Source organism: Artemia franciscana, chromosome 7 (assembly GCF_032884065.1).
Source record: "Artemia franciscana chromosome 7, ASM3288406v1, whole genome shotgun sequence".
NCBI lineage: Eukaryota > Metazoa > Arthropoda > Branchiopoda > Anostraca > Artemiidae > Artemia > Artemia franciscana.
In genome coordinates, this window is record NC_088869.1 from 55,898,710 (window position 1) to 55,921,203 (window position 22,494).

General features: G+C 36.2%; 1 protein-coding gene across 1 annotated transcript in view; it reads left to right on the forward strand.

The window, feature by feature from the left end:
- LOC136029487 (zinc finger protein 664-like) overlaps positions 1 to 19,407 on the forward strand; it is a 28,090-nt gene extending 8,683 nt beyond the window's left edge. Inside the window, exon 2 of the mRNA XM_065707917.1 lies at positions 12,842 to 19,407. Within this exon, the coding sequence (XP_065563989.1) occupies positions 12,847 to 14,334 (1,488 nt within the window). The 5' untranslated portion in view covers positions 12,842 to 12,846 and the 3' untranslated portion in view covers positions 14,335 to 19,407. The remainder of the gene's footprint in view (positions 1 to 12,841) is intronic.
- The last annotated feature ends 3,087 nt before the right edge of the window (positions 19,408 to 22,494 follow it).

Here is a 22,494-nt window from a genome sequence, read left to right on the forward strand (position 1 = left end):
AAGTGGCTATGCGTGGTTTCTGGAAAACAGGGAAAGAGTTATCGGATCAAGCTGAAATTTCGCGGATAAGCTCCTGGGCCCTAGGGGACCTTAACTTGTGAATTTCAGCCCGATCGGACAACGTTAAAGGGGGGCTTGGGTTGACAGGTCGAAATTTTCGGCCAGATTTTCCCCAAAAAGAAAAAGTTGGAGGGGGATGAAATTTTGCAGGTTTCTTAGTTGGAGCTCGGGCTACAAAATGCATCCCTCCCCATCCGTCTGCGACCACTGGAACCGAAGATCGCTTAACATTGTCGTGTGTCGCCTCTTTATAGAGGCACGAGTGTGCCTCCTTGATTTCCACGATATCTGCCTCAAAAACTAGGTTAAACTTGATATACAAGTGATCAGATAAGGATGGGGGGTCATTTGTCATTTCCCAGCTGTCAACAAATTTTAGTAAATTTAGACCAACTGCTGTGACGTCGGGGCTCGAATATGAAAATTCATACGTTGGCATATCTGGGTCATTCAGTACTACTAATGTGATTTCCTGGCAACAAAATCCTCAATGGATTTACCTTTCAAATCAAAATAAATATTATTAAGCCACAGTGAACTTTTGGCATTAAAATCTGCCCCCAAAACATAATTTGAATAATTTCTAAGACTATCTATACTTGCTAAATAACTATCTACTGAGCACAGGGATGGAGGGCAATACATGGATGAAACTAGAATAGTTCTACTTTTAAGATAAACAGACACTGTAACACATTCATTGGTCGAGATTTCGTAGTGTATATCGCATTTTAGGGATTTATGGACAAGTATAGCAGCACTATAGAATCTTTTCTCAAATGTTGTCTTTGAGAAGGTATTGTACATATTCAGCACTCACGAAAGTTTACCAGATTTATTAATGTAAGGCTCTTGAATAAGCATGACATCAGGGCATAAGTCAACCAGTGTTTTTTCTAATTGTGCCGCTGCAGCATAACAATGTTGTAGGTTAATTTGTAGAAACTGTAAGTTATTCTTATAAGTATTTACATCAGACGTGTTCTGCATTCATGCTACATAATCAATATTCTTTTTCAATTGTTGGGTTATTTCTCTAGCTGTCGGACAATTTTTGTAGTCGTACGATGGATGTGGCTCACAATTTTGCTGTCGCTTATTGCAAGAACGGCGACTACTGAAGGATTTAGTACATTCATTATAGTCATAATTAACCATACACCAAGAGCAGGTTAAATCGCCCTTACACTCAGACTTCTTGTGGCCAAAAAGACAACAATCGGTGCATCGTATAAGGTTAATGTAATCTTCGCATTGTAGGCGAAGAAATCCAAAATTGAGGCCTCCTCTTTTTAAAATTTCTCCTCTGATTTTTGGACTAATTTCTAATACGACGCTGCAACTTTTTCCTTTTTCAATAATAGTCACCACTTCCAAGGTTTCTCCAGCAATAACAAGTTTTTCCATATCTGGATTACTATGTTCTATAAATTCTTTGCACTCTGATTTATTTTTGATTATAGGAGCACCGTTTACAAGCACTCTTGGCAGGCGTTTTTTTAATTCCCTCGAAGTATATTTTAGTGCTACTGAATTTTTGTTGAAAGCACAAAGAGCATTGTTTAAATCTTGTTCTGAGTTAATTCAACAACGATTATTTTACTAATGTCTTGCACTATTTTTGCCGGTGGTTCTCTCTTTTTTTTATGATCTTTTGCTTCATTACTGCTTGGCTCAAGAATAATACTAAAGGTTTCAGGACCTTTAACAACACTAGAGTACGATCTACAATTTTTAAGAGAGGATGGGGCCATTGTATCTTTATTTTCCAATTTTTCGTGTAATTTGATTATATTTTGAAGGTTATCGTTCTCGTTGCGCAAAAGTTTTGCATTTTTTTTCTAAAAGCTGATGATATAAAATTTGAATTCGCTCACAAATATCGAATGCGTAATCCCTTCCTCCTGGGATTTTCTTTACCTTGGCAAGAATTACTTTTAAGGCACCGATTAGAGTACTAAAACTCGTTGCGTCTTCTCTGCTTAACTGCAAAAGAGTCTCTTCAGCAGCTTGATTATCGGAAAATTCTTCCATGGTTAGAATCAGAATAAAACACTAGCAAAATCTTTTCATGGCAAGGGATATAGTTCCAGGGTTGCCAAAATCTTTTGGGACTAAAGTGTCAAATTCAGCAAAAAAGGGACACTTTTAGTGTCCTCCTAGAAAATTAGCCAATATACTTTAAAAGTTGACAAAAAAAGGCTTTAAATGGTTTTCTCGCAACTCCAGGGCCAGATATACGTTCTTCTTATCCAAGCAAAAACAAAGCGGTTCTTCAAATAAGTAAAATCCCATGTAAAACCTCAAATCGCCTAATACGCGAAGAAGAAAAAGAATTCAGTACAATTTCTCGGGTTCTCTTGAACCTTCGGTTGTACTTGTTATTCTTCTTCTGAAAACTCAGCAAAGTCCTGTTTTTATTATTGCGTTTTCCGGCACCTGCCGCTTTGCCGCTTTTTTGACGACGGTTTTCATTTTCGTCGTTTTTGGCAAAAAATTCGAAAGCGCAGTCTTATTTCAGGAACTGCAGAAGATTCTGAATCATTTGTGCTGCTTTTGCGGTGTTACAGGAACGTAAAGAAAAGTTGGAGTAAAACTAAGATGAATGAAAAAATGTGTTGTTTAGTTTTTACGTTTTCAGCCAAAATGTCTACTCTATACAGCGAGAAAACGAAAACGGCGATAAAACCTGTCTTTACTATGAGCCTCCCCAGCCGTCTGAGTCAGAAAACGCCATAATGAAGACAGGGCTTAAAAGATTTGCGCCAGCAGACCACAGATACGATGTCTGTCACTGCTGACACGGCTTAATTGCCCTCGTTCCCTTTTTTTCTTCAGTAGCATATCAGACCTTCTGCAAAATTTTGTCGACCATTTCCCGCTGACTGATATCGAAAACCGAGTGAAACGCGCTTGGCTTGGGACGTGCTTCCCATTCTTTTCACCTGGCTTTCGCCAACACGTTTGGTAACGCTGCTCTCGCAAGAATACACAACCACAGCGTTATTTCATCCAAACATTAATGTATTCAGGAGATCAAACTTGATAAGGAGAGAAATAATGACAAGACAAATATCACTTGTTCTGTATAAGGCTACTTTATCTTACAATAAACAAAGAAATGTCAAATTCTTTGCAAATAGTGAAAAGACAAATATCACATGTGCTTAATCAAATGTTGAAAAAAAGAAGAAAAAGCACAGAAAACCAACGAAAAAGGCTTTTTGGTGTCAAGAATAGCTATGGTTTTTTGAGGACCGTTTTTCTCTGCTTACTCTCTTTCTTCCGAGAAGAGGTCAACGGCGTCTGTAAAGGCAATGGAAAGGCTTATTTAATCACAAACTTTTCACCAAAAGCAGAATGGTGCACAACAAATGTTAAAGCAAATCCGAAATACTTTGCGCTAGGCCTTCGCCATCTTCGCGGCTCAAGATGGACAAACCGAACAACCTAGACACCATGAAGAGACCTTTATAAGGGAAAGACTGTGCTGGATTTCACATACGGTGCATTTCATGTTATGAAGGCTTTCGAAAAGTGAGCAGATGCAGAATAAATCGGATTCCAATTCAGAAGCGTTATACAGAGGTCCAGCTGGGTTGGTTTCAATAATAGTCTTCTGTTTCTTCACCAAACAGTACACCAGATTACAGCATGTATAGGAAAACATTTTTCACCGTCGTTCTTCCATCCTTTTATTACTTTTGGCAAAATGCACATTTCGTTAGTTAGTGCTTAGTACACTGGATGTGATATTCAGTCTATGACAGTATTACGTGATCTTGACAGTTACCAGATAATTTTCTGGTGGGATAGACTGTGCCCATATGGGACAGGGTCCACCCTCTTAAATGCATGTGAACCTAAACTGAATATTTACCAAAAGCCCAATGTCTTAACTCAAAAATCAACTGAGGTTCATCCTCGTCCAAAAAATAGTTACGCAGCAGCAAATCAGATCAGGATCAGATAGTTTGCTACTAGCTACTATCCAGGCCACACATCTGCATACTACTGTAGACTAGAAGTCATAAAACACCTTAAGCTTTTACTTACTAGAAGTTAAATTCTTGCTTCATTTTTTTATCAGATTTTTTTTCTAAACTCTCTTGAGCAAGTCACATGTTTCACCACGATTGAATTTTCGCGCTTTTGAAAAGAAAAGTAGTGCGGATCCGATAAAAAAAATCCCTAAGACGAAAACGAACCTGAAAAGCACAAATTAAAAGCAGTTGCAGCTAACAAAAAACTGAAAATAAATACATATGGTATTGATTTTGAAAAAATGCCAAAAAGTGTCCTTTTTTCAAAAAGTGGCATTTTTTCACCCAATAGTGGCACGGTGTCACCCAAAGTAAAAAAGTGTCAAAAAAGCACTAAAAGTGTCCCTTTGGCAACCCTGTATAGTTCTTCACTCGAGACTCTTAACACGATTTTCACCAATCTGTATAAATCATGTACAATATTATCCTAACCGGGTAGTTGTTCACAGTTCAAAGGAAAATATCCGAGCATCCAAAATACTCGTGCCAATAACCACACGTCACTAATTATCAGAGCTAGCGAAATGCGACTGCACTGAATGAATGCTAGATGCGAACACTGTTGCCAGATTGTCAACGCAGAAAAAATGCCCAGGGGTTTTCAAAACAAGCCCCAAAAAATTTAAAACAAGCCCGAAACAAGCCCCGGAAAATTTTACCGAAATAATCCACTTTTGAGATTCCACTTTATAGTGAGTGCGTACGAAAGCTTGTTTCACGAAGAATGCTATATCTAGATGCAGAATTAATACTTAATTTTCAGTCCAAAGCTATTTTCATCATTTTTTCTTTAAACTTCTGGAAGAGTCTCAATTTTGTTGATCTCCCCTCAACATTTGCAGGGAAGAAGAATAAACCTACCCGGCAGGCGGGAATACTTGACATTTTTTTCTGCTTTTAAGTTTGAAATATAAAAGAAATACCTTAAGCTGTATGGCAGCCCATAGCTCTGGCCTCTCCTAATATCGAGTTAATCTTTCGTTTCTTTTTTAAGCTGTATGGCAGCTAAATATTTTGAACTCATGTTTTTTTTTTCTGACGCTGAGCTTTTGCATTGACAAACTTATGGTGCGAAAGTAAAACTGTTTACTTGGAAACGAATTCGTCCATAGAATTTTCAAACTCGAGACTTTTGGAATCAAAGATTATGTGTTCAGACCTAGGATCAAAGTTGGACCATTTAATTGTGACTGCTGCTATTTTAGATAAAAGCTAGATAAAAAAGACAAAGGGGTCATTTCCCAGCCGAGTCCTCGAGGCGAATCCTAATATGTTATTATTCCTTACAGTTTCAGTTTTCCCTCCGAATTTACACCTTTCAACAGAGTTGCCGCCTGTCCATGCCCTTCCGAAAGCTATAGCCATATACAAATAAAGCCACTTCCCCATGCCCTACTGCCCTAATAAGTGATATTTTTTTTAATTTGTCACTAAATATTATGTTTTCTTTATGTTTATCTCTTTAGAAACCTATTTTGAAGCAAGATTATTTAATCTAAAAATTACCTTCAGCTACGTGGCAGCTATATATTTTGAACTTTTATGATTATTTCGGATGTTAAGACTTTTAACTGAAAACCTTTTTTTTTCTTGTCACCTAGTTTTAATGGACGCGGTTCTCAGCTATTTCTTAATGTATTGACTTTGTAATACAACAAAAAAAATTCACAAGCAACAGAAAACACAATGAGATCTCTTCAATAAGCAAAATATTTTTTGTGAACAAAACAGAATTTTGGCCAAAGTATTACGACAAGAAATACACAGGCTGAATTACTTCTTTGGATAGAATGGTAAAATGCAAAAAAGAAAATAATTGAAGCTTGAAATTTTATAATACAAGGGAAAAAAGCTTCAAGAGAATAAACGCAATGATTGAAAACTCTCAATACTTTTGGTACATTTTCTTAGTACCTCAAGTAAGAAAAATTAAAAATAATTTTTGAGAAATGAGATACTATGTACAGCTTTTGACAAAAAAAAATGCTACAACAGCTGAAATACCAATATATTGAACGAACACGAGGAACTTTTGATTTAAAAAAGCTAACTGCAAGCTAAAATTTCAGCGTCATCACCTTAGGAAAATATGCATATCAAAGGCTGATTATCTTGTAATACAGCACTTTGGTTTTTAAATGCAGCTTATCAATCGATTTCTTTTACCAATCAGGCTTCAACCCGAAGATTCCTAGTTTTGGCTCCACTGAAGGGGCTGATTTTTATATTAATTTCACAGAATCTGAAGAATTCCAACATTCGTTTTTCTTTTTTTTAAACCGATGGTTTCTTATTCAATTTCTATTCGTACCTTGAGGTGCAAATTGAAAAAAAAAATCTTATTAAAAAATAATTTCGTATCTTATTTTCAACATTATTTGCTAGAATAAACAGGAAAACGTAGAATATTAAGCTTTTTCGTTGGATTTTCAATTTTTTTTTTGGAAAGTCAGCAGAGTGTAAAATATAAAATTCTTTCGTTGGAATTTTAAACTAATTGGTTGGACTTTGAAAAATTGGGTATTGGAAACTCAAGAGAACATGAAATATCAAACTTGTCGCTGGACTTTAAACGTTTTTGTTGGAAAGTTAAACAAATCGTTGAAGATCATATTCACTTTTTCGATTTTACACCTTTGCTGAAAATTCAGTTATAATTTTTTTTTTAAGCAATTGAAAGTTCAACGCATTTTCTTGTTGGAAATCCATTTTTTTTAAGTGTATATCTACAACTCAAGAAGTTAGAAAATAACACCAAGAGAAAAACAGCATCAGATGAAAAGAAAACGAATAAAGAGCCAGTTCTGCAATTCTATAGTAAAACCAGTATGTCATCAAGATCATTGTTAAAATTCATATCTTTGGTTGCAGTCCCCAAGCCTATAGATTTCACTGTTGAACTGCAACATTTTTTTAGTAGGCTCAAACTGGGAACAGCAAATACCACACACTGACAACCACAGCCGAAAGACTACTATTGAGTTCAGCATAGGCAACAACATTCGATTCCGAAGTTTGTTCTTCACAATATTCATCATAGAAAATGACCTATCAACTACAGCATTGCTTATTGGCAAGCTAAGGAGGGTCAATGCCCACCTCGCTAAGTCGCGACATGGAGGAACACCAGCTGGATCAAGATGGTGCAGGACCTTGACCCAGAATTCACAAGAGTCACTTGGAATTTCTCCGCCACAAGCTGATGCCCAGTCAACTACCAAGAGTCTTCTCCATTGACTCTCTAACTCACTAATATTCAGCACTGGAATAACATCCAAAGGCAAATCACTAAATCGAGGACGCAACTGCGACAAACAAATGGTCGGAGAAAGCACTTCCAGTTTCAGCAGAGAATCAAAAGCTGGGGGCAAGCGCTTTAAAACTGCTCTAGCTGCTGTCTTGAGAAATTTGAGGCAACGCAGCTTTACTTCTTCCTTTTGATGACTGGTCAGCTTAGATCTTTCAAGCTACAAATTGAACTCGTATCCGTAGTCAACCTGGGCTGTAGGAAGGTAATAAATTTTGAAGTCCATATTCACTGTTAATGACACTGCAGACGTGTGCAATATTCTCTGCAGAAGACTTGATACAAACTCTTTTAGCTCTTGAAATAAACGAAAGTGATCTGCGTTCGTGTGTTGGAAAAGGAGGTTAATTCTCTGAAATTCAGCCAATAATGGCTTCAAGAAAACAATATATGCCTTATTTCGTTCATCGAGGTACATATCATGGAGCATTCGGGCAGTGTAGCAACGTTCCTTTTCCTTCGCTAATCAAAAGTGCGCTGACAGCTCAGAATACTGCTCGAGTATGAAAACGACTGCTCTATATCGAGACAGCCAACGGGTATTGGAAGGAGCAATCATTTTCATCGGGGTATTCCCATCGTTTATGAGCTGGAACATTTGCTGATATGCCTCTCTTCGTAAAGGACTAATGTTAAACCACTTGTAAGTCTCTGAGAGCATGAACTCCAAATTGCTTGGAAGCTCTCCAACAGCCTCGGAAGCACACAAATGTAGGGAGTGACATACACATTTGAAGAGTTGGAGTTGAGGCAACCCGTCATCTCGTAATAACGTGAACAGTGAATGGTTCCCACCACACATGTTGTTTGCTCCATCTGTCCCAATACCTATCAAATTTTTTAGGGGAATTCCACATAAAGCTAAGAAGTCTTTCAGTTCTTGATGTAAAATCACAGAAGTGGTCGAAGGTACTTCAACCATGCCCAAAGTAGCACAAAGAACTTCCTTCATCTTGGGGCTATAGTATCTCACACAAATACACATGAATTTCATGGTGGCAACGTCGGTCGATTCGTCCAGAATAAGGGAATATCTGCTGTCACCAACATCAGCAACAATCTCTTGGAGACTTTCTGGTCCAAGAACATTCTTGATAAGGGCTGAACATTTTGTTCTCTTCAATTTCATTGCCTCGGAAACTGGTCCAGGAAAAGCAGTCTTGATAATGGTGGATAGGTGGTCAATAGTCATAATCGATGAATGACTCGCGACATGTGCTGCCAAAATCAGTTCTGCTTTTCGTGCTTTGACATCGAGCTGAGTAATTCCTAAGAAAAGAATGGGGTTTTAATTCGGCAGGTTAATCTACAAAGTGTCAAATAATTCCTGCACTGCTTTCAACAGCTACTCCCTTTTAAAAGTGAGAAATAATTTGGAAGAAGACTAAACTGACTTTTTGTGCAAGCTTTGGATAAACATCTAACGCAAAGGTAAAGACGCCCTACAGGCTGAGGTTGAGGAAAGCCTCATATTCTCAGGTATCGACTTTGAATAAAAAGCTTTGAGATTGTAACATCCAGTTTGTGATATTTTGTTTTTACTTCAATCGTTTGAGCTGACAAACCACAGTCTAGGCTACTAGTTTTGCATGTAGTGAGGTCCTGAATATGTAATGAAGATTGAGGCTATTTGGATCTTTTCGGCCTTCTGGCCTTTGCCTCCTTACACTCTACATTCAAATTCAAAATGAATGTGACATTCAAAATGACCCAGGACAAAAATAGAACTGCAAGGTATTCGTTTGTAACATTTTGGGTGTTCCATGCTTGGGGGTTATGAAGTCCATCTCAATCTATTTCAAACACAATTTCAAGAAAAAAGTATTTGGAGTCTTACCTTTATCCATGTTTTGTAGATGAAACATTTCTATTAAATAATTGTAACTAATAATCTGCTGCAGTACATATTTCCATGTGATTCATATTACTTATTTTCTTCTTCTTCTTTAGTGAATCGTAGGGTAAACCTTTCCTTGAAAGTTTTGTAAAAGAATGAACTTGAACTTAAAACAAAATTAGAAATATTTTTTTTTTAGTAGAAAAAAGCCCAAAACAAGCCAAATTAAAAAATAATAAGCCCAGTTTTCCGCCCCAAGCCCGCAACAAAAAAACAACCGCCCCAGCCCAGAGAAATAAGCCACCGGGGCTTGAAACAAGCCAATCTGGCAACAGTGGATGCGAACTCCGTATTTTCAGGTAGAAAAGGCTAGACTCTTTCGACGAAATTTCTGAACAGCATCTTATAAACAGCTGTTCAATAGAAATAAGAATTGTCAAATTTGATAAAACCAACAAAACCAGTCTACTTCTTATTTGTAGCCTAGAAATATATACAAGCTTTTGAGGTGATGGGGCAAGTGGCCAATGTGCATTAAAGCTGGAAGTGATTCCGAAAATCTTTAAGTTTCAGATATACGACAAGAAATTATATTGATTTAACGAATTAATAGTTTTATTACCGAATGTAATTTTAATATAATATTATACATTTTAGAAGGGAATATAAATCTCAGTTTAATTCAAATACTGGTTCATTCTCATTATATATTTATATTTTTTATGGCACTTGGTATTAACCAAGTGACACAGCAATTGCAAATTCTGTCGGTCCCGGTTTTGCTACTTTAGGCACTTCCAGGTAAGCTAGGACGATGAATTTTGGCAGGCGTATCAGGGACCGGACCAGATTAAATTAAAATAGTCGTTTTTTCGATTTGACCATCTAGGGGGGGTGGAGTGGGGGGCCCGTTAATTCGTAAAAAATAGAAAAAAGGAAGTATTTTTAACTTCTGAACGGTTGATCAGATATTAATGAAGTTTCATGTTTGGAAGGATATCGTGTCTCAGAGCTGTTATTTTAGATCCCGACCGGATCTGGTGACATTGGGGGGGGGGGGGCGAGTTGGTATGGGAAACCTAAAATCTTGGAAAACACTTAGAGTAGAGGGATCTGGATGAAACTTGGTGGGAAAAATAAGCACAAGTCCTAGATACATGATTGACAGAGCCGGAACGGATCCGCTCTCTTTGTGATAGTTGGGAGGGGGGGGGGTTAATTCCGAAAAATTAGAATAATGAGGTATTTTTAACTTACGAACGGGTGATCGGATCTCAATGAAATTTGATATTTAGAAGGATATCGTGTCTCAAAGCTCTTATTTTAAATCCCAACCGGATCTAGTGACATTGGGGGGAGTTTGGGAATCTTAGAAAATACTTAAAGCGGAGAGATCAAGATGGAACTGGATGGGAAGAATAAAAACCTGTCTAAGATACGTGACTGACATAACGGGACTGGATTTGCTCTCTTTAGTGGAGTTGGGGGGGGGGTAATTTGGAAAAATGAGGCATTTGTAATTTATGAAAGGGTGACCAGATCTTAATGAAATTTGATATTTAGAAAGATCTTTTGCTTTAAAGCTCTAATTTTAAATTTCGACCAGATCCTATGACACTGGGGGGAGTTGGAGGGGGAAACCGGAATTCTTGGAAAACGTGAAAATTGGGGTATTTTTATCTTACGAATACGTGATCGGATCTTAATGAAATTTGATATTTAGAAGGAATTCATGTCTCAGAGCTCTTATTTCAAATCCCAGCCATTGGGGGGATAATGTAATTTAACATTGGGGGGAGTTGGAGGGGGAAATCTTGGGAAACACTTGGAGTGGAAGAATCGGGATGAAGCTTGGTGGATAGAATAAGCAAATGTCCTTGATACGCGATTGACGTAACCGGAACGGAGCCGCTCTCTTTGAAGGAGTTGGGGAGGAGGCTTAATTCTGAAAAATTCGAAAAAATGAGGTATTTTTAACTTGTCAAGGAGTGATCAGATCTTAATGAAATTTGATGTTTAGAAGGATATTGTGTCTCAGAGCTCTTACTTAAAATTCCGACCGAATCTGGTGAAGGGGAAGTGGGATGGGGGGCGGAATCTAAAATCTTGGAAAACGCTTAGAATGGAGGGATCGGGATGAAACTTGGTGAGAAAAATAAGTACAAGTCCTAGAAACGAAATTGAACCAACCGAATCGGATCTGCTCTCTTTGGGGGAGTTTGGGGGGGGGGGGGTAATTTAAAAAATTAGAAAAATGTTGTATTTTTGAGTTACGAAAGAGTGATCGTATCTGAATGAAATTTCATATTTAGAAGGACCTCGAAACTCAGATCTCTTATTTTAAATCCCAACCGGATCCAGTGTAATTAGGGGGGGGGGGGATCTTGGAAAACGCTAAAGCGGAGAGATTAGGATGAAACTTGGTGGAAAAAATAAGCACAGTCCAAGATGTGACTAACTTAACCGGACCGGATCCGCTCTCTTTGGTGGAGTTTTAGGGAGGGGGAAGTAATTCGGAAACATTAGAAAAAATGAGATATTTGTAACTTACGAATGGGTGATCAGATCTTAATGAAATTTGATATCTAAAAGGATCTTGTGCTTTAGAATCCTCATTTTAAATCTTAACCAGATCTGGTTACATTGGAGGGAGTTGAAGGGGGAAACCGAAATTCTTGGAAAACGTGAAAATCGAGGTATCGTACGAATGAGTGATCCGATCTTAATGAAACTTGATATATAGTAAGAATCTTATGTCTCAGATGCTTCATTTTCAATTCGAATGGGATCTGGGGACATAGAGGGTTGGAGGGGGGAAACAGAAATCTTAGAAACCGGATATCTTGGAAAGCCCTTAGAGTGGAGAGATCGGGATGAAACTTGATGGGAAGAATAAGCACAAGTTTTAGATACTAGATTGACATAATTGGTACGGATCCGTTCTCTTTGAGAGACCTGTTTTTACTTACGAACAGATGACTGGATCTTAATGAAATTTGATATTTAAAAGGGACTCATGTCTCAGAGCTCTTATTTCAAATTCCAACCGGATCTTTTGACAGTGTGAGGAGTTGGAGGGGGGAGCCGGAAATCTTGGAAAAACGCTTGTAAATATCGTAGATATGTGATTGAAGTAACCGGACTGGATCCGCTCTCTTTGGTGGAGTTAGGTGGTGGGGTTCAGTGCTTTGGCGAGTTTAGTGCTTCTGGACGTGCCAGGACGATGAAAATTGGTAGGCGTGTCAGGGAGCTGCACAAATTGACTTGATAAATTCGTTTTCCCCGATTCGACCATCTGGGAGGCTGAAGGGAGGGGAAAAATTTGAAAAAATGAGGTGTTTTTAAGGAGTTGGTGATCAGATCTTAATGAATTTTGATATTTAGAAGGACTTCGTGACTCAGAGCTGTTATTTTAAATCCTGACCGGAATTAAGCCTCCTTTTAAAGCAATCTATTGATTCTTAGAATTTTGCTAGAGTTCATACCATATGAGCTCTTTTCTCTTTCGACCTCGTCGCAAGTGCCATATGAGCTCTTAGCTCTTGTTATTTATAATTTTTATGTTACCTTTAATTTATTTTTCTCTTTCTTTAGAGATAATGAGTTCTACTCTGAGCACTTCTGATGGTACAATTAAACCAGAACTCTTAGGCCCAAAACTAATTGTTTCGGTGAAAAGGTTGAGAGAGAAGACTATGGAAGAATTAACTGCTGGGATCTGGCGTTGTGATTCCTGTGGGAAAACAGAGAAATCATTTTTGATGTTGGATCTTCATTTTGACACTGGCTGTGAAAAACTTTCCCCAATCGAGTGCGACGTCTGCCCTGCAGTATTTCGTGATTATAGTGAGTTTGTTCCACATTTTATGGAACACCAAATGGAAGAAACAAGACGATGCCCCATTTGTTTGTGTGAATGTACGGGTGATATAAAACAACATCTAATCATAAAAGGTCACTACTCACCAAATCTGTCTGAACTAGACCTGCAGGGAAATGCATTGCTAGTCGTCTCACAGAATCCGTCCACTAACGGTAGCTCAAATTCACATGATTCAGAATCAGAAGACAAAAGCTTAGAAAATCTGGAAATATTTTCTAATAGTCACTTGCATAGTAAGAACCACGGAAAATTAGAAAGATATCCAAGAACAAACACGGAGAAAAAACTAAATAAGTGTGATGTAGGCAAGAAGCGCTTTTCTAATTCAATCAATTTGATTGGGCACAAGAGAGTGGATACAGTTGAAAAACTGTTTAAATGTGACGTTTGTAACAAAGGCTTTTCTCATTCATGCAATTTGATTGTGCATCGGAGAGTCCATACAGGTGAAAAACCGTTTAAATGTGACGTTTGTAACAAAGGTTTTTCTCACTCAAGCTCTTTGAATGTGCACCAAAGATTGCATACAGGTGAAAAACCGTTTAAATGTGATGTTTGTAAGAAATGCTTTTCTCATTCAAGCAGTTTGGTTGGGCACCAGAGATTGCATACTGGTGAAAAGCCATTTAAATGTGACGTATGTAACAAAGGCTTTTCTCAATCAACCCATTTGATTAGGCACCAAAGATTGCATACAGGTGACAAACCGTTTAAATGTGACGTATGTAACAAAGGCTTTTCTCAATCAACCCATTTGATTAAGCACCACAGAGTGCATACAGGTGAAAAACCGTTTAACTGTAATGTATGTAACAAAGGCTTTTCTCATTCAAGCCTTTTGAATGTGCACCAAAGATTGCATACATGTGACAAACCGTTTAAATGTGACGTGTGTAACAAAGGCTTTTCTCATTCAGGCGATTTGATTAAGCACCGCAGAGTGCATACAGGTGAAAAACCGTTTAACTGTAATGTATGTAACAAAGGCTTTTCTCATTCAAGCCTTTTGAATGTGCACCTGAGAGTGCATACAGGTGAAAAACCGTTTAAATGTGACGTATGTAACAAAGGCTTTTCTCAATCAAGCGATTTGATTAAGCACCACAGAGTGCATACAGGCGAAAAACCATTTAAATGTGACATATGTAACAAATGTTTTTCTTTAAAGGGTAATTTGAATACACACCAGAGAACACACAGGTGAAAAGCTATTTAAATGTGACGTTTGTAACAGGCTTTTTTCATTCATGCGATTTGATTAAGCACCAGAGTGCATACAGGTAAAAAACCGTTTAAATGTGACTTGTGTAACAAATGCTTTTCTCAATCAAGTCATTTGAATGTGCACGAAAGATTGCATGCAGGTGATAGACCGTTTAAATGTGATGTTTGCAAGAAATGCTTTTCTCAATCTCAGAATTTGGACGCGCTTAAAAAACTACATACAAGGTTAAAAACCGTTTAAATGTGATAAACGTAACAAAGGTTCTTATGAATACGGCAATTTGATTGAATACCAGAGAAAACAAGCAGGTGAAAAACCGTATAAATGTGATGTGTGTAAAAAAAATGCTTTTATTAAGCGGTCAATTTTAACGTGCATAAAAATTACATGTGAGAGATCCTTCAAACGCCATTTGTTAGAAGGAGTTCTCTCACATGTGAGAAGAAAAAGTAAATTTGAGATGTGTTATATGGTTGGGGCTTAAGATATAAAATGTGTGCAAGTATCTGCTGTTTCCATTATAGTTTTCATGGCATATTTATCCGTTAAGATCAAAATCCACTTTTTATGGCACTTGGTATCTACCAAAATGACATATAGCGAACGCAAACTCAGTAGGTTTGTCCCGGTTTTGCTAGTTTAGGCCCTTCCAGATAAGCTAGGACGATGAAATTTAGTAGGCTGATCAAGAACCAGATCGGATTAAATTAGAAATAGTCTTTTCCCCTATGAGATCATTTTTTTTTTGGGGGGGGGGGGTTAGTTCGGAAAATTTAGAAAATATGAGAAATTTTTAACTTTCGAACAGGTGATCGGATCTAAATGGAATTCGATATTTAGAGGGATGTTGTGTCTCAAAGCTATTACATTGGGGGAGTAGGTGGGGGACACCTAAAATATCTGAAAACGCATAAAAGTAGAGGGATTGGGATGAAACTTGGTGGGAAAATAAGCACAATTCCTAGATGCATGACTGACATAACCAGACACAGGAGTACGAAGGAATGATCAGATTTTAATGGACCTTCATATTTAGAAAGATCTCTCAACTCAGATGTCTTGTCTTAAATCCCGACCGGGTTCAGCATCATTGGGGGGGGGGGGGTAGAAATCTTGGAAAACGCTTATAGTGGAGTGATCAGGACGAAACTCGGTGGGAAGAATAATCATAAGTCCAAGATTAGTGACTGCCATAACTGAAACTGATCTCCTCTCTTTGAAGGAGTCGGGGGGAGGGTAATTCGGAAAAAGTAGAAAAAATTAAGTATTTGTAACTTACGAATGGGTGATCAGATCTTTATGAAATATGATATTTAGAAGGACCTTATGCTTCAGAGCTCTTATTTTAAATCCTGATCAGATACAGTGACATTGGGGGGGGGGGCAGCTGGAGGAGAAAACAGGAAATTTTGGAAAACGTTGGAAAATGGAAATTTTGGAAAATTGAGGCATGTTTATTTTACGAATAGGTGATCGGATCTTAATGAAACTTGATATATAGAAAGATTCAATGTATCATATGCTCCATTTTCAGTGCAAATAAGATCCAGGGACTTATGAGGTTGGAGGGGGAAAAGAGAAATCTTGGAAGCCGGAAATCTTGGAAAACGCTTTGAGTGGAGAGATCAGGATTAAACTTGATTGGAAGAATAAGCAGAAGTCCTAGGTATGTGATTGACGTAACAGGCCGGACCCGCTCTCTTTGGGTGAGCTAGGTGGGTCCAGTGCTTTGGCGAGTTCGGTGCTTCTGGACGTTCTAGGACGATGAAAACTGATAGGCGTGTCAGATACCTGCATAAATTAACAGTCGTTTTCCTCGATTCGACAATATGGGGGGCTGAAGGGAGATTGAGATATTTTAACTTACGAATGGGTGATAGGATCTTGATGAATTTTGATATTTAGAAGGACCTCTTGCCTCAGAGCTCTTATTTTAAATCCCGACTGGGATTAAGCCTCTGAATTTTCTTTAAATCAATCTTTTGTTTCTTAGAATATTGCTAGACCTCATGCCATATGAGTTCTTGGCTCTTTCGACCTCGTCACAAGCGTCATATGAGTTCTTAGCTCTTGTTTATGTTGTACATAGCAACATAAGGATATTTTTGTTTATGTCGTACATAGCGACATAGGATATTCAATAGGACAGTAGTTTTTATTCCTTGATCCGGTTTTCCTTTTGTCCTTCTCAATTATTCCCCATCTTTCATGCGGTTCTGTCAAATCTATTTATTGTTTATGTATATTATCCTTTGTGTAACCTTTGCTGTGAAAAATTTAAGTTAGTTCGTTACTCTGTCATTAAAAAAAAAGATTTTGGTTTTTATGGTTGTCATATGTGAAATAAGAATGTAAATTTAATTTGGAACAAATATATAATTATAGCAGGGCTTTGACTCAGGAAGGTGTCAACCCATCTGGAGATGGTTCCTGCTATGGAAAACGAACTTATATCGTCAACTTAAACGTTATGACTATATTTATCGTCAAATTTAATCATTATATATGAAGTCATTAGAAATAGATATGTTAATCAACTACGTTTTGAACATGATTAATCATTGTCTTAATGAGCCCTGGATCCAAAAGCTTCTAGTACCTGAAAAGTGAAATTATATAACATTTAATAGTGGATTATTTTTAATACTTTAATTTAAAACGAAACATTTGCTGTCAAATTTGGGCTTGGAAGATAATTAGAAATATTTTAAGCTGCAAAATCCAAATATCTACAAAAGTTATAACAATATACGAGAAAGAGATAAAACCAATAGTAACACTATTCCCAACTTGTCCTTTCAATTTGTATTTGATTTGGGGTAGAGGGGATTAAACGTTTTACGACCCTTTTTTGAGGCTGTGGGAGAGTCGTCTCTAAAGTTGTTGCTATTGAACCTTTAATTAGGCTTGAACATTTTTTTTCTTTAATTTTAATCAGTGTTGAGAAGTAAATATTACGTGTTATTCTCCAATATCTCTTTACTTTTAACAAAACTCTACAACTTACAATTTTCAGTTCAATGAACTCTTGGCTAGCTTGGTTAAACAAAACAGTGTGGTGTAGATTATTAAATATGAGTCCTGAGAGAGCAGAGTCAAAATTTTCTGGTTTTTTTTTTCACTTTTTAAGGTTGTTATTGATTGACGTGAAGTGCTGAGTCCATCTATCTGTAAGTCGTTGGTCACTTCTTTCGATGTACCAAAGACAACAAGAGCAAGGAATTCTGTAAACACTGGAATTTTCACCTATCGGCATAGGTTTTTTTACCTTGGTAGATTGGGAAACTTATAGTCTTTCTGGGTATATAGTAAGCGAAAATATTATTTTTCCTTAGATTTTTGGAAATGTGGTCTGAAACCCTTTTAATATAAGGGGGATCAAGATAAACCCTTTGATTTGCATTTACTGTGTCAAAGTTTTTAATACGTTTTGCAATTACAGAATTTATTAAACTAATTGGATATTCATTCCCAAATAAAACATCTCGAAGGTGGCCAAGCTCTGAATCCAGGAAACGTGGAGAACAAACTTGCAATGTTCTGTCAACTAGAGAGGTGACCACTCCTCTTTTGACAGCAGGAATGATTAGAGGAATAAATTAAGTAATGGTCACTATGTATGGATATTCTATAGGCTCCAAACTCAGAGCATATATCATTTCGGTGGACCAGGACATCTATGAGAGGAAAACACTTTTCTGCCTCTAGCTCCTGAGTAAATTTAAGTTTTGTATCCAATGAGTTAAGCAAGTCAATGAAAGACTCCAGAGATTCGTCACCATATTCCCACAAATAAAAAATTATCATCTCTAAAATGAACCCAAAATTCCGGTTTACAAAAAAACATCGCAGAATAGCCTTTTCTTCAAGGTTCTCTATGAAGATATCAGCCTCAATTGGTGAAAAGGGGTTGTCCACTTAAACCCCATGTTTCTATCTATATAAAATGCCTCTATAATGGAAGTAAAAAGAAGTTCTATTACAAAAGGACTGTAAGTGAAAGTATTGTCTGATTCGAAAGTGTAGATTTTTCTGATATAGATGGGTTAGAACTGAATTAATGCTCCTAGATCCTTTTGGCCTTTCGAAGATCATTGGTATACATTGAATCCGCATCAAAACTGCCCATTCTTGTATTTGGTTTAACCGAAACTCTTACTTTAAGGAATTTTTAATATAAGATTTTTGAGCCTGAATTAGTCGGCGAAATACAACTGATAAGAATTTCCATATTTTTGCCGTAGGAGATTTAAATGAGAAAACAATGGGCCGAAGTTGATTACCGGGCTTATGAATTTTAGGAAGACCATAAAAACGAGGAGACGTACACCCATGTGGGTAAAACCTTTTGTACAATTGATTTGTGATTTCAGCTTTTCCATTAAATTAAGAAGGCTCTTTTCGGACTTCCTTGACAAATTTTTCTGTAGGATCGGTAGCTAATTGTTCATATGTGTTGAAATCATTTCAATTTTTTCTGACTTTTTTGTCATAATCATCTGAATCCAATATAACAACAGTTCTGCCTTTATCTGCTTTAGTAATAATCCTGGAATGATCTTTATGTAGACTATCATGAAAAGAGAAATCACCAATGCTACAGCACAAACACACACAAAAAAAAAAAAAAAAAAAAAAAAAAAAAAAAAAAAAAAAAAGGAGACAAGGAGAAAAGGAAGACTGTTTTCCTAAATTAGTGACTAATATAGACCAGCACTTGAATGAGGCCTTAACCCTACTCATCCATACAATCACATAGGTCAAACAGCATAGCCACACACAATCAACCATAAAGAATAATCCATGGACAGGCAGTCATGTCGTCAATAAGTATAAGTCGTCATTTACCAAACAATAGAAAAAATAATATAGACAAATAATTCAGAGGCAACACCCAACATAAGGGTTCATCAGGAGAATACACTGGCCTATATAGGGTTTCGCCACTCTAAATTCTCTACCCAGCACAGTGTTGTGGCTACCACAGAATATCCATGGTATCCCCGCGTCAGGTATCACCCCCAAAATACATGCCTATAAAAAAAAAAACAACAAATGTAAAACAACCAAGTAAAACCAAAAACAAGCTTATCCTGTTAATATATCCCTCCCTTTAGCAACAATAGGTAAACTAAATATTATAAATTTTACCAAATCACAAATATTAACACATTGCAAAAAACCTGAATGAACTAAACAATTATAGAATTCATCTTTACCATGTGGCTAATTTTTTAGAAAATCCGCTCAATTAGAAACACAATTCAAAATAAATGGCGCTGTGACAACATTTCTCGAACTTCCGAAATTAGTTAAAAATTTCTTTAAGTATTTCTAGATAATTCTTTTGATATTTATTTAAAAGTTCGTTATAATGAAAACTAAATTTTTTAAATTGCCAAGTTAATTTATTTGCAGAAAAACCTCTTGACATCAATTTTTAGCTTAAGATTTTACATCTATTTTTAAAATCAATATAATTACTACAAATCCTTGCATAACGAAGTAACTGTGAGAAAAAGGCTGAATATGTGATATTTGAGTGTATATTACTTTCAGGGAATGGGAAACTAATCACTTCAAAATCAAAATCATCCGTTTTATTATACATTTTTAAAACTTAATTTATTATTATCACAAATATTAATATTTAAATCTAAGAAATGATCTTCATGATCAGCGCCATGACTAGGCTCAAGAATAAGCTCTGATGGATATATATTTTTAGAAATATCAATGAAATCCTTACAATTTAAGACCAAAATATCATCTAAATATCTTTTACTATTTGACAAAGCATGTTTTAAATTAATTGGATTATTCTTATCCATCATATATTTATATTCTAGTTGACTTAAAAACAAGTCAGCTATAAATGGGCTGGCATTCCCCCCCCCCAATGGGAATTCCCATAATTTGCTTGTACAAATCACCCCCAAATCTTATATAAGTATTGTATAAAACAAATTCCAATAACTCAAAAATCATATCCAAGCTGTAACATCTCAAGTTAACTGTAGTATTAAAGCAGTTTGTCCATATAGCTTTTTTATTATAAATGTCTATTTTTAAGAACCTTTTACTAGATAAGAGGAAAGATTTCTTTATAACAGTTTTTAAATTATCAAACACTAAATTAAGTGATAAATTAGTATACATTGTCGCAAAATCGAAAGACTCAATTCTTTTAGCTGAAACCATTGTTAAAGAATCTATCACCTGCAGTGAATTATTAACACTCCAATATGGATTAAAATTCGAAATTTTTTTAATACCAGAACAAAAGGTTTTAAGTTTATTTACAATTGCCTTTAAAATTAAAGAGAGGTCAGTAGCAGCAATGCGGGTTGGACATTTAGCTGCTCCAGCAATAAACCGTGGTTTAGGGGGATTCTTATGAAATTTTACAGTCCAATATAGGAAAGGGAACTTTTTATCATTGTCATTTGTTTTAATATTAAAATTTTTAAAAAGTATTTCTTCAGTCTTTTCAATTAAATTCTCATCCTCTATATTTACCTTTTCGTAAACATTAGTTGTGCATAACTCCCTTTTTAAGATATCACAATGCAGCTTCTGACAAATTATGGCAAAATTATTATTAGCTTTATCCACTGGCACAATTACAAATACATTCGTGTTCATTTTTACTAAAAAAAAAAAGAAATGATTTTGATTATGAACAGAAGGCAAATCCAACAAGGCTTCAACAAAATGTGCTCTAACCTCCACACGAGAGTCATGAAGTGCCTCTTCTATTATCGCAATTATTTTGCTATAATTCGAGGGGGCTATTGAAAATTTCAATCCTTTCAAAAGAACCTGATTTTGGTCTGTTGTAAAGGTGTTAGAGCTGATATTTATCACAGCAGGACCAGGACATACTTTTGGGACAAAAGATGGATTATTAGAGAACTTTTTTTTTATTTTAAGCGGTGAAATTTCTCAGAAAGTCTGCCTAGAAATCCTAAAATCATGCTGAAAAGAGTTTTTGGAAATAGCCTTAATTTGATGAAAATCACGCTTTCTTAAGCTGATTGTCATCAATTTCTCGCCAGAAAATATCCTGGTTTAATCTGTAGTGCTTGCTTTTGCAATCGCTAATAACATGATAATAATACCCTTAAAATGCGAAAAAAAACTGAAAATTTTGACTCTGCCCTCGCAGAACGCATATTTAATAATCCAGACCATACTAAATAGCGACGAAGACCTCACTAATCAAATAATCCACATATTTGTTTCCTATTGTCTTGAAAAGATTTTCCCTGTTGTTTCTACTTTTTGTTTGTTTGCCAGACCGTACTGTTTTATTTAATCAAGCCAGCCCAATTTCGCATGACGAAGATATTGCAAGTCAATGAAAGACTCCAGAGATTCGTCACCATATTCCCACAAATAAAAAATTATCATCTCTAAAATGAACCCAAAATTCCGGTTTACAAAAAAACAGTATTTCTTCTGTCTTTTCAATTAAATTCTCATCCTCTATATTTACCTTTTCGTAAACATTAGTTGTGCATAACTCCCTTTTTAAGATATCACAATACAGCTTCTGACAAATTATGGCAAAATTATTATTAGCTTTATCCACTGGCACAATTACAAATTCATTCGTGTTCATTTTTACTAAAAAAAAAAAAAAAAGGATTTTGATTATGAACAGAAGGCAAATCCAACAAGGTTTCAACAAAATGTGCTCTAACCTCCACACGAGAGTCATGAAGTACCTCTTCTATTATCGCAATTATTTTTCTATAATTCGAGGGGGCTATTGAAAATTTCAATCCTTTCGAAAGAACCTGATTTTGGTCTGTTGTAAAGGTGTTGGAGCTGATATTTATCACAGCAGGACCAGGACATACTTTTGGGACAAAAGATGGATTATTAGAGAACTTTTTTTATTTTAAGCGGTGAAATTTCTCAGAAAGTCTTTGCCTAGAAATCCTAAAATCATGCTGAAAAGAGTTTTTGGAAATAGCCTTAATTTGATGAAAATCACGCTTTCTTAAGCTGATTGTCATCAATTTCTCGCCAGAAAATATCCTGGTTTAATCTGTAGTGCTTGCTTTTGCAATTGCTAATAACATGATAATAATACCCTTAAAATGCGAAAAAAAAACAGAAAATTTTGACTCT